Source organism: Oncorhynchus mykiss, chromosome 18 (genome assembly GCF_057628025.1).
Source record: "Oncorhynchus mykiss isolate SJ-2025 chromosome 18, ASM5762802v1, whole genome shotgun sequence".
NCBI classification, from domain to species: domain Eukaryota; kingdom Metazoa; phylum Chordata; class Actinopteri; order Salmoniformes; family Salmonidae; genus Oncorhynchus; species Oncorhynchus mykiss.
Window position 1 is genome coordinate 24,068,602 of NC_143039.1, and position 13,308 is coordinate 24,081,909.

At 44.4% G+C, this 13,308-nt stretch overlaps 2 protein-coding genes across 2 annotated transcripts; one reads left to right on the plus strand and one right to left on the minus strand.

The window, feature by feature from the left end:
- Positions 1-1,307: 1,307 nt before the first annotated feature.
- LOC110495679 (ADP-ribosylation factor-like protein 11) lies at positions 1,308-3,560 on the minus strand. The gene is made up of 2 exons (XM_021571048.3): positions 3,032-3,560; positions 1,308-2,033 (listed from the first exon to the last, which is right to left on the minus strand). Exons 1-2 carry the CDS (start codon positions 3,256-3,258, stop codon positions 1,727-1,729), a joined length of 534 nt encoding a protein of 177 aa, XP_021426723.1. The 5' UTR covers positions 3,259-3,560; the 3' UTR covers positions 1,308-1,726.
- Positions 3,561-3,593: 33 nt separating this feature from the next.
- LOC110495675 (RCC1 and BTB domain-containing protein 1) lies at positions 3,594-13,085 on the plus strand. Its single transcript, XM_090209475.1, has 10 exons — positions 3,594-4,058; positions 6,460-6,694; positions 6,865-7,015; positions 7,169-7,335; positions 8,012-8,174; positions 10,084-10,278; positions 10,473-10,599; positions 10,790-10,941; positions 11,073-11,203; positions 11,703-13,085. Exons 2-10 carry the CDS (start codon positions 6,569-6,571, stop codon positions 11,841-11,843), a joined length of 1,353 nt encoding a protein of 450 aa, XP_090065601.1. The 5' UTR covers positions 3,594-4,058; positions 6,460-6,568; the 3' UTR covers positions 11,844-13,085.
- Positions 13,086-13,308: the final 223 nt, after the last annotated feature.

Sequence of the window (13,308 nt, forward strand, 5' to 3'; positions counted from 1 at the left end):
GACTTGTTAATTGTTTACTCCATGTGTAACTCTGTGTTGTCTGCTCATACTGCTATGCTTTATCTTGGCCAGGTCGCAGTTGCAAATGAGAACTTGTTCTCAACTAGCCTACCTGGTTAAATAAAGGTGAAATAAAATAAATAAAAAATAAAAGATTGACATCTTTGGCCTGAATGCCAAAGGAGGAAACCTGGCACCATCCATATGGTGAGGTATGGTGGCAGCATCATGCTGTGGGGATGATTTACAGTTGCGGGGACTGGGAGACTAGTCAGGATTGAGGGAAAGATGAACGGAGCAAAGTACAGAGAGATCCTTGATGAAAACCTGCTCAGGACCTCAGACTGGGGCAACAGGACAACCACCCTAAGCACAGCCAAGACAACGCAGGAGTGGCTTCGGGACAAGTCTCTGGATTTCCTTGAGGCCCAGCCAGAGCCCGGACTTGAACCCGATCAAACATCTCTGGAGAGTTCTGAAAATAGCTGTGCAGTGATGCTCCCCATCCAACCTGACAGATCTTGAGAGGATCTGCAGAGAAGAATGGGAGAAACTCCCCAAAAACAGGTGTGCCAAGCTTGTAGCATATCCAAGAAGACTCGGCTGTAATTGCTACCAAAGGTGCTTTAGAGTACTCAGTATAGTGTTTGAATACTTATGTAAATGTGATATTTCAGTTATTGTTAATACATTTGCAAAAATGTCAAACCTGTTTTTGCTTTGTCATTATTGGTTATTGTGTGTAGATTGCTGAGAACTCCCCCCATTTAATCCATTTTAGAATGTTGCTTTAATGTAACAAAATGTGGAAAAAGTCAAGGGTCTGAATAGTTTCCTAATGCACTGTACATGGAAAATATAGCCTGGGCGCAAGTTGGTTATCAGCCTAAGTAAACTTGTCATTGTTTGTTTTGAATCTCAACGGTCAACATGTGTTTTTAGCTTGTCTTGTTGTTGCACAGTCTGGCCCTCCGGGTGAAGAGTCTCCTTGTCTGTTTGTTTTCAGGCACTTTGTCTCAGGTGACCTTCTGTCCAGACTGGCTGGCAGGCAGCCCCAACCTCAAATCAGACCACTGGCTCTACTTATGGATCTACCTGGTCTTCTTCAATGGGGTGTGGGTGGTGGTGCCTGGACAGCTGCTGTGGCAATCATGGCTGTCACTCAAACGACTTCACCTCTCCTACCAAGCCCCGAAGAAGCAGAAATATAAATTTTGTATGTACATAATAGGCATTAGCACGCCCACTACACAGAAAGGTCTGGCTACACAAAAATTATAATGCCATTTAGCAGACAGACATTTACATTAGGTTTAGCATGTTTTATTAGTTTATCATTAATATAAATAGTGATGTATCTGCAAACAAAAATATTAGTTTCCCTAGCTCTTTCCCCACATCTCCATAGTGTAATAATACTCTCCAGTCTCCCTTAGCAGGCACATTTAACTGCTGTGATGTTAAGTGTTAAATCTCAACCATGTTGATTGCACAATCAAAATGCCCTAATGGATCCTGCGCTTAGTTCATAATTGGATTGAGAATCCTGGCTCTTCCACAATCATTGTTCGGTTATAATCTGCATTTCAAATGGCACCCTATTCCCTTTATAGTGTACTGAGGTACTTTAACATTGTTCTAGTTTAAGGTAGTGCACTATATGGTCAGTATCTCCGACTTGTCAAGTGTCTCTCACACAGTGATCTCTCCACTGACGTGTCTCCTCTCAGCTCTTCTTGATGAGTTTGGCCACAGAGAGGAAGGCTTGCTGGAGCCCCATTCCCTTCAGGCCGCTGCATGCCTGGATCTGCCAGGCTCGGTCTTTGTAGCTGGGCAGCTCCAGCTGGTTGGACACCTCTCTGATGTTCATGGTGTTGGGGAGGTCCTTCTTGTTAGCCAGCACCATCAGAGGTATTCCCTTCATGTTGTCGTCGGACAGAACATTCTTCAGAGCCTTCTGAGCGTCCCCTATACTGGCCCGGTCACTACTGTCCACCACGAACACCATAGCCTTACAGCCCTCCAGGAAGTACCTGCCAATTATAGAACTAGGGTAATGTCTAGCTAATGATATTGCAATTTTAGCAAGTCATTAGTTGAGGATAAAAGGTTATTCTATTCCAGTACTTTACCAACCTGATCATGGGACCGGAGACAGAATGTGCATTTATTTGTTCTAGACTTTTAACTGTTGCACCTGATTTAAACTACACTGAACAAAAATATAAACTCAACATGTAGTGTTGGTCCCATGTTTCATGAGCTGAAATATAAGATCCCATATTTTCTATACGCACAAAAAGCCTCATCTCAAATTTTGTGCACAAATTTGTTTACATCCCTGTTAGTGAGCATTTCTTCTTTGCCAAGATAATCCATCCAGCTGACAGGTGTGACATCAAAAAGCTGATTAAACAGTATGATCATTACACTGGTGTACCTTGTGCTGGGGACAATAATGCCACTAAAATGTGCAGTTGTCACAAAATTCCACAGATGTCAAGTTGAGGGAGCATGAAATTGGCATGCTAACTGCATAAATGTCCACCAGAGCTGTTGCCAGAGTATTGAATGTACATTTCTCTACCATAAGCTGCCTCCAACGTTGTTTTAGAGAAATTGCGTACAACTGACCTCACAACCGCAGACCACGTATAACCCCGCCAGCCCAGGACCTCCACATACGGCTTCACCCGCGGGATTGTCTGAGACCAGCCACCCAGACAGTAGATGAAACTGTCTGTAATGAAGCCCTTTTGTGCAGGGAATTTTTTTCCTTCTGATTGGCTGGGCCTGGCTCCCCAGTGGATGGGCCTATGCCCTCGCAGGCCCACACCCCTGCCTAGTCATGTGAAATCCATAGATTAGGGCCTATTTAATTCAATTGACTGATTTACTGTGACTCTGTAAAAGTGTTAATTGTTTATATTTTTTGTTCAGTCTAACAACAGGCATTATGATTAGTGGAATGAGATGTGTTCGTAGTACTGGGCTAAAACAGAAATACAATAGCACAGAACCAACAACTCACCTCCAGTTGACCCTCATCTCCCCCTGTCCACCCACATCCCACACGGTCAAGGCCGTTTTCTTGTTCAGATCCAGGGTCACCACGTTGAAGCCCACGGTGGGGGAAGTATCCATCACCAACCCTGTCTTGAGCCTGAAGAGCAGGGTGGACTTTCCAGATGAGCCCAGGCCCATCAGAATAACCGTGGGAGTCCTCTTGATGTCACTCTTGGATAGAAGCAGCCCCATGACAGACGCACTGGGCTAGGCAAAGCAGGGTCTGAGGTAGAAGGTAAAGAGGAAGAAGTACGTTAGTCCCACCTCTGCTTCTGAACAATGTTCGTTTGTTGGGTCTTCCTCGGTAGTCTCTGATTTACATCAACAAAAGGAGATTCGGTGATATGTGCAACCAGTGGCTCTTCTCGATTTTAAATAGTTTTTGTATTTTTGTCTGGGAGTAGGCGTGAAAGCGTCAGGTGTGCCCACTTGCGAATAAAACTTGAGTTTGCGTTTCAGAATAGAAACATGGTCACATGAGAACCAGTCTTTTCACATTCTTCTTTTAGAGGCTGTACCAACAGGCTTTCTCAGTTTCTCTATACTCAAAATGCATCCTCCCTCATTGTGCAGATCTAGGGTTTGATTGGTGAAAGCAGTGGGGTGATTATTACCACAAGGGAGGAAAGTATGTTTTTATTATTTTAATTGGGCCTATGTTTTTATTTTTATTTATTTTTTTTAAACACCAGCGGGCTGAAAACGGTTATTCTTAAGTCCCATTTCTTGCGTTCGGAGTTGGCAAGGGAACAATAGACTGGCACCCAGGCTAGGCCCATGTGTCCTAAAATCTTCTCAACCGTGGACTCTGTCCGCCGATGACCTAAACCAAGCGCACCTTCTTTCAGCCCATGACGTCAGAGTGTCCATCTGGACCAACAATATGGACTGGGGCTCGAGCGCAAAACTATCGCTAAACTCAAAGCGGCTGCCTGGTAGGTTTGGTACCCTTACATCAGCGACGACAACAACGAAGTGACAGCTTTATACTGGTAATCGTGCTTTCAAATCATATTTACTTGAGGTAGATTAATAGTCGAGCGGTTAAATGTGTCTTGTTTCTCTCTTCAGTTTTCTTGATGATATGGAGCGATGCTTTAGGTACAGTAACGTAACAGCTTGCTAGCTATTAGTCAGCGCTGAATCTATCCAGCTAGGTGCTAGGCTAGTTTGCTTTGTAAATAGCCAGCGAACTGTAAACAGCAAAGGGAGACTGCCATGGGTGCAGCCTTCAACGTAGTGAATCGCAAGCTTGACCAGTCACTGTTAGGTGACCGTTACCATGTCACAAGCTAGTTTGCTACCTGGCAGAAGGTAAACTAAGCCAGCTAGGAGGCTAATGGATGCCGCATCTGTTGTGGCTGAGATTCGCGACTGTAATCCCAATGGTCAACAGAGTGCCTGGCCAGAGATGCGTTGGCTCTGCAGTACTTACGTAGTTAGTTAGCTACCTAGCTAGTCATCCAATTATTTAACCAACTGTATGAGACAGTTGAAAGATCTGGATGGGAACGTTTGCCATATAAAGTAGCCATTCCATCTGCATGTTGTCTGTATGGCCCAATACTATTTAAAACCATGTCGATATCATCGTGAGCATCCAGAGATGGCATTATAAAGACCTGAAGCCATGTCTAATGTACTGCTTTGAGCAATTTATTAAGATACAGTGCCTTGCGAAAGTATTCGGCCCCCTTGAACTTTGCGACCTTTTGACACATTTCAGGCTTCAAACATAAAGATATAAAACTGTATTTTTTTGTGAAGAATCAACAACAAGTGGGACACAATCATGAAGTGGAACGACATTTATTGGATATTTCAAACTTTTTTAACAAATCAAAAACTGAAAAATTGGGCGTGCAAAATTATTCAGCCCCTTTACTTTCAGTGCAGCAAACTCTCTCCAGAAGTTCAGTGAGGATCTCTGAATGATCCAATGTTGACCTAAATGACTAATGATGATAAATACAATCCACCTGTGTGTAATCAAGTCTCCGTATAATTGCACCTGCACTGTGATAGTCTCAGAGGTCCGTTAAAAGCGCAGAGAGCATCATGAAGAACAAGGAACACACCAGGCAGGTCCGAGATACTGTTGTGAAGAAGTTTAAAGCCGGATTTGGATACAAAAAGATTTCCCAAGCTTTAAACATCCCAAGGAGCACTGTGCAAGCGATAATATTGAAATGGAAGGAGTATCAGACCACTGCAAATCTACCAAGACCTGGCCGTCCCTCTAAACTTTCAGCTCATACAAGGAGAAGACTGATCAGAGATGCAGCCAAGAGGCCCATGATCACTCTGGATTAACTGCAGAGATCTACAGCTGAGGTGGGAGACTCTGTCCATAGGACAACAATCAGTTGTATATTGCACAAATCTGGCCTTTATGGAAGAGTGGCAAGAAGAAAGCCATTTCTTAAAGATATCCATAAAAAGTGTCGTTTAAAGTTTGCCACAAGCCACCTGGGAGACACACCAAACATGTGGAAGAAGGTGCTCTGGTCAGATGAAACCAAAATTGAACTTTTTGGCAATAATGCAAAACGTTATGTTTGGCGTAAAAGCAACACAGCTCATCACCGTGAACACACCATCCCCACTGTCAAACATGGTGGCAGCATCATGGTTTGGGCCTGCTTTTCTTCAGCAGGGACAGGGAAGATGGTTAAAATTGATGGGAAGATGGATGGAGCCAAATACAGGACCATTCTGGAAGAAAACCTGATGGAGTCTGCAAAAGACCTGAGACTGGGACGGAGATTTGTTTTCCAACAAGACAATGATCCAAAACATAAAGCAAAATCTACAATGGAATGGTTCAAAAATAAACATATCCAGGTGTTAGAATGGCCAAGTCAAAGTCCAGACCTGAATCCAATCGAGAATCTGTGGAAAGAACTGAAAACTGCTGTTCACAAATGCTCTCCATCCAACCTGACTGAGCTCGAGCTGTTTTGCAAGGAGGAATGGGAAAAAATGTCAGTCTCTTGATGTGCAAAACTGATAGAGACATACCCCAAGCGACTTACAGCTGTAATCACAGCAAAAGGTGGCGCTACAAAGTATTAACTTAAGGGGGCTGAATAATTTTGCACGCCCAATTTTTCAGTTTTTGATTTGTTAAAAAAATTTGAAATATCCAATAAAGGTCGTTCCACTTCATGATTGTGTCCCACTTGTTGTTGATTCTTCACAAAAAAATACAGTTTTATATCTTTGTTTGAAGCCTGAAATGTGGCAAAAGGTCGCAAAGTTCAAGGGGTTGAATACTTTCGCAAGACACTGTATTTATGAATACCTTCATTGAAACCAGGGTGCCTCACCACTGAGGTTTAGACTAAGAGAGTGTTTTGTTTGTGTCTGTCTTTGATGGTTGTCTTGTAACAGTGTTAGCGGGGACAATGGTGGCCTCACAGCCCCTGCATCTCCTTCCCCTGTGCCCCCCGTCCTCACCCCAAACCCCCCACTGTGGAGAGCCAGAGTGAGGTACCCAGCCATGGTGGATGTGGGGAAGTGGCCCCTCTTCACCCTGCTGGGGGCTCAGGAGGTTTCCCGCATCAGGCAGGCCTGTGTCTTCGGAACCTCAGCCAACGAAGCCATCTACATCACCCAGGACGATGAGGTGAGACTGGGGGCGCCTCGATTATATAGAGAGAACTCTGTAGTAGAGAACTCTCTGGAAAGCAGTGGAAATGGTTACTGAGTGGAGTTTCTTGGTTAAATAAATATAATTACATGTAATGGCATCCTCTCCCTGACTTCTCTTCATCTTTGTCTCTGATCTCCCTGTAGGTGTTGGTGTTTGGGCTGAACTGCAGTAACTGTCTGTGGACAGGAGACAGTCAGAGCACCATGGTCCCTAAGAAACTAGACTTCCTCCAAGGCAAGAAGGTGGTCAGTCTCAGCTATGGCAGTGGACCACACGTCTTACTGGCCACAGAAGGTATGGTGCCCACTTTCCTTACCTTTTTTTACCACCACCAAATGGCAAAGTTGGCACGTTACTAGAACTTTACCAAAAGCCAGTATAATTGTCATAGTATAATTGTGCAGCATACTTAAATAGCTCTGTTACTTTGGTGCGTTTGTTTCTCAGGGGGAGAGTTGTTTGCCTGGGGGCACAATGGATACAGCCAGCTGGGCAACGGGACCACCAACCAGGGGGTGTCACCCATCCTGGTTTCAACCAACCTGCCGAACAAGAAAATAACACAAGTGGCCTGTGGGTCCCATCACTCTCTGGCCCTGACACACGATGGAGAGGTGAGGGGATAGAAGAGGGGGAAATACTTTTACAGGGGAAGAGGGGAAATCCTTTTACATACACTTGTAACCCTGAAATAAGCCTGTTTCAAGATGTCAGTGTCTTAATCCTACTGCTACAGTACTACTGCTAGGTACATGATGTTTAAGAGAATAAAAACACTGTTGATGAACATGAGTAGAGTATTGGTGGAGGTTGTGTGTAGCCTGTCAGTGTGTGGAGTGGACTATGGAACCCTGTCAGGTTCAAGTTTTCTAACCAGGGCTGATCAGTGGTCACTTGTCTTGGCTGTCTGTCTCTTTAAGTGGTTTATGTTTGTCCCAGCAGCAGGTTAGGAAGTTATTATCTCAGTTCACTGTGTCCAGGCTGGCTGCATCTAACCCAGGACCACTGGCCTGGTCTCACACACAATCTGTTCACTGTGTCCAGGCTGGTTGTATCTAACCCAGGCCCACTGGCCTGGTCTCACACACGATTGAAGTTAATGTAGAAATGATTCATGATTTCCAAAAGTAGATATTTAAGGCTATCTTGGATGTGTTGAAATATGTTACTCAGCACTGTAAAGGGATAGTTAAAACATGACCTAATATCATGGTTACCTAGGATCACTGGTCACAAGGTGTGATTGTGTATAGTGTTGACAGTCGGTGTGTATATGATTGTATCTGCTAGGTGTTTGCGTGGGGTTACAACAACTGTGGCCAGGTGGGCTCAGGTGCCACAGCCAACCAGCCAACCCCCCGCAGGGTGACCAACTGCCTGCAGGGTAAAGTGGTAATGGGCATCGCCTGTGGACAGACCTCCTCCATGGCTGTGGACAGTTCTGGAATAATCTGTCTCTGAGTTTACATTGTCCCTGTCAAAATGACGCAAAACTAGAATGGAGGGGAGAGAGGGGGGCATTATGTTGTGGGCTGGGGTACAGATGGTTTGACACTTGACAGGCTTGTCACTGAAAACATGCAAACCAGTTATTGGGATTTAATTTGGGAATAGATCATGGACATTTGTCATGTTACACAACATTCAGAGATAGAAATTAACATGTCATAACACTCTTGAATGAGCCTCAGGTTGGCCTTGAGATCAAGCTACAAGACAGAGGGCACAATAAAACCAGCAACCTTCTGTGTTCATGGAATACGGTCATGGCTAAACAGAATACAGTTTGTGTCAAATTGACGTCAAAGTATAATATTTTAGCTAACCCTAATCTAATACTCCTAAACTGCTACGTTAATTTTCCTAACCTGCTGGGTAAATTCGCCTAACCTGCTGCGAAAGATCAATTCTGACATAAGCTACACTAGTGACCAAAAGTATGTGGACACCTTTTCATTGAACATCTCATTCCAAAATCATGGGCATTAATATGGACTTGGTCCCCCCCCTTGTTGCTATAGCAGCCTCCACTCTTCTGGGAAGGCTTTCCACTAGATGTTGGAACATTGCTGCGGGGACTTGCTTCCATTCAGCCACAAGCATTAGTGAGGTTGGGCACTGATGTTGGCCGAATAGGCCTGGCTCGCAGTCTGCGTTCCAATTCATCCCAAAGGTGTTCGATGGGGTTCTGTGCAGGCCAGTCAAGTTCTTCCACACCGATCTTGACAAGCCATTTCTGTATAGAACTCGCTTTGTGCCTGGGGGTATTGTCATGCTGAAACAGGAAAGGGCCTTCCTCAAAGTTGGAAGCACAGAATGGTCTAGAATGTCAATGTATGCTGTAGTGTTAACATTTCCCATCACTGGAACTAAGCGGCCTAGCCCCAACCATGAAAAACAGCTCCAGACCATTATTCCTCATCCACCAAACTTTACAGTTGACACTATCCATTGGGGCAGGTAGCTTTCACCTGGCATCTGCCAAACCCAGATTCGTCCACCTGACTGCCAGATCGTGAAGCATGATTCATCACTCCAGAGAACGCGTTTCCGCTGCTCCAGAGTCTAATGACGCTCCAGCTGACGCTCATGGCATTGCGCATGGTGATCTTATGCTTGTGTGTGGCTGTTCGGCCATGGAAACCCATTTCATGAAGCTCCTGATGAACAGTTATTGTGCTGACGTTGCTTCCAGTGGCAGTTTGGAACTCGGCAGTGAGTGTTGCAAACGAGGACAGATTATTTTTACGCACTACACGCTTCAGCACTCGGCAGTCCCGTTCTGTGAGCTTGTGTGGCCTACCGCTTCGCGGCTGAGCCGTTGTTGCTCCTAGATGTTTCCACTTCACAATAATAACAGCACTTACAGTTGACTTGGGCAGCTCTAGCAGTGCAGAAATTTGACGAACAGACTTGTTGGAAAGGTGGCGTCCTATGACAGTGCCAAGGTTGAAAGTCACAGAGCTCTTCAGTAAGGCCATTCTACTGCCAATGTTTGTCTATGGAGATTGCGTGGCTGTGTGCTTGATTTTTTTATACACCTGTCAGCAACAGGTGTGGCTGAAATGGCCAAATCCACTAATTCAAAGGGGTGTCCAGCTACTTTAGCACATATAGTGTATATCCCATCTAGTTAAATTCATGGAACACCAGCGACTTCAGCAGTGTCCTGTCATTCTTCCTTCTCTTTTTGTGTTTCCTGTCTTCATCTTAAAGGAGAGAGGCCCGCCATAGGCAGCAAAAGGACAAGGGAAAACACTGAAGAGGCGTGGCACAGAGAGACAGAGTAGGGAGACATGTGAAGAAACAATGCGGTGAAAAGACACAGGAGAGTGCCGTTACTTGGTAGAGTGGAGGATAGTGCAGGATAGTGGAGATCGCGGCGTGCCACTCCACACACACATCTGCCTGTAAGACCCAGAGCGGCCAGGTGTACATGTGGGGCCAGTGTAGGGGTCAGTCCATCGTGCTGCCACACCTCACACACTTCTCCTGCACTGACGACGTCTTCGCCTGCTTCGCTACTCCGTCTGTCATGTGGAGGCTACTCTCCATGGGTGAGTTAATTTCATCATTTATTAAATGTTATTTAAAGGTGCAGTATGTAACTTGGTTATAATGTGTTTTTTTTTCTTTTTCTGATATCTTAAGTAGGAGGTTCCCCTAACCAAGGGTCTAGGATAACCCTCTCTCTCTCACATACACACACACACACCATGATTCCCAGCTAAGGCGTTGTGTTCTGTCGTAGAGCATGATGACTTCCTGACTGTGGCCCAGTCTCTGAGGAAAGAGTTCGACAGCCCTGAGACGGCCGACCTCAAGTTCAGCGTGGACGGGAAATACATCCACGTACACAAGGCCGTACTCAAGATCCGGTATGTGAATTTTAGTTTAAAAATAATATATATATATTTTTTTTAACTGCTGAAGCAAGCGCACTCACACATTTTATTTTAAGTAATGTAGCTTTTCTAGTTTTAGCCTTTCCAATAGGACCAACCAGGTACAATAAAACCTGCCTATAGACGTAACACGACAACATGTGTCCATCATTGTTTCTGTCAGGTGTGAACACTTCCGCTCCATGTTCCAGTCCCACTGGACAGAGGACATGAAGGAGGTGATTGAGATCGACCAGTTCTCCTACCCCGTCTACCGCTCCTTCTTGGAGTTCCTCTACACTGACAATGTAGACCTGCCCCCAGAGGATGCCATCGGTGAGTTGGACTGAAGCAGGAGTCCTGTTTAGGATCCATACGGGGCCCCAGACTCAAAACAAATGACTTTATTGAGTTAAAGTCCATCCATAGGAAAGCCGCTGTGTGTACGAACTATGTCTCTGTTTCAGGCCTGTTGGACCTGGCCACATCCTACTGTGAGAACCGTCTGAAACGTCTGTGTCAACACATCATCAAGAGAGGCATCACCGTGGAGAACGCCTTCTCTCTGCTCTCTGCCGCCGTGCGATACGACGCTGAGGTGAGATACACTGTGACAGTGTCACTACTAAGGGTTAACCGCTCAGATGCTTACTGGTTACCACAAGTTTCTTGAGGCTGCCTTCTACGAGAGACGTTAGCCGTGGCATTATGGACATATTAGTCAGGTGATCTCGTATACCATCTTATACATATTTAGGTACTGTATACCAGGGCTAGGGAACTATATTCAGCCGCGGGATGTTTTTTGATGCGTAGCGGATGGTTGGGGTGCTGGAACATAATTATAATAAGTTGTACTCTACAAATTGGATACAACTAAGCCCCAAAATAGATTTTATTTGAAAATAATCAAGATACCTTGATTACCTTACGTTAAACTGTTTTTTTTCTGAATTCCTGGTGACTTTAGTCTTTTCTGACCCAAAACTAAGGGGGGCCCAAAAAAATGGGGGCCGGTTTTTGGGCCGCTTGTTTTTGACCTGCTGTATACTGTACCCGTGTTCATACTGTGACTGGATGTGATCGCTTCCCTGTAGGACCTGGAGGAGTTCTGCTTCAAGTTCTGTGTGAACCACCTGACAGCGGTGACCCAGACTGCAGCCTTCTGGCAGATCGATGGCAACATGCTCAAAGAGTTCATCTGCAGAGCCAGCCGCTGTGGGTCCTTCAAAAACTGACTGACCACTAACCAGCCCCGAAGGAAGGACGAGGAAAGGGCTAGCATGAACTGGTTTGGCTTGCTGCTACTTGGCCATGGTAGAAAGGACAAAGAAAGAAATGGTATGAACATGGAAACGGCTAGCTTGAACCGGATCTCTAAATTGCCATATTATTAATCCATTGAGACGATGTCTGGCGTGTTCATCTGGTGAGGTCATCTGGTGACTATGGCTCACCTCCAGTTACACAGCCAAAGAAGCCAAAGCCAGTCCCTGCCTGTGCACCTAATATTCCACGCGGACAGATGGCACTGTGGGGAGGAAGTTTGTTTACCAGTCAAAACAGTGACATCAAAGTTCATTGTCTGTCACTGCATGTTTACAAACCTGCTAAATGGCATCAGACTGCTCATTTAGCATCAGTTTAATTGGAGGACCATAGATCTAGCTTACGATGGACACGGTTACATGCCTGACAATGTCTGGTGGCAGGTGATGGCAGTCAACCCCCCCCGATTTGCAGATTTTTATTATATATTTTTGTTGCATCAAAGTTGTGTACTTTGCTCTACTGTTGAAGGGTTTGATGTAGCTGGCCAGAAATATATTTGACAGGGTTTATGGTTCAGAGCCTGTGGATGTTTTGAGGAAAGGACAGTTTCAATATGATTTGTAATATGCTGTGTACTGACAAGTAGAGCAGAGCTTGTCATTTATTCATTCAGGCACGTTCATTCTCGAGACTTGAGATGAACATGGTGATGCAATGCAACAATGAGCAGGAAGTTGGTTTTCAACTCTTCAGTTCTTTTACCAGACAGAAAACAAAACATTTGGACCATATACAACTTGTTACTCTGTGTGAACTTTTTTATTCTTACAAAAATAGATATTATCTAATTTTTTTTACTATTACTTATTGCATTCCTTTGGTTGAGATTACCCCCCCTCCACCCCAGCATTTCCAATCATTCTGCTGCTTTGAATATTGTTTTAATGGTTTAACGTTCATTACTACGTTCTAATTTACTTTGAAGCGAGTGTTTGTACTGAAATTGAAATTCAACGCATTGTATTCTTAGATTTATTATTCAGAAATAATTTGTTGCTTATGTTTATTTTTGCAATTACATTTTATTTTGAAATATTTACAATTATTTAGGATGGAAACAGTTGCTATTGATGCCACAATTCAACATGTTTATTGACTTGCAAGTTATGAGATGCAAACACTTTGAAATAAACAAAACTACATTATTGTATACAATGCTGGATGATGCATTAGAAATGACTTCATATATTCTTGATTTGAACATTCATATGAGCAATGACAGATAATTACAAACATGTCCTTATGCTGCCATCTAGAGGCCATCACATACATTCTCTAATCCTAGAGACAGTAGCCTAATGAATACCATTCTTTATTATAAACTGGGAGGGTCAAGCCCTGAATGCTGATTGGCTGACAGCCATGGTATAT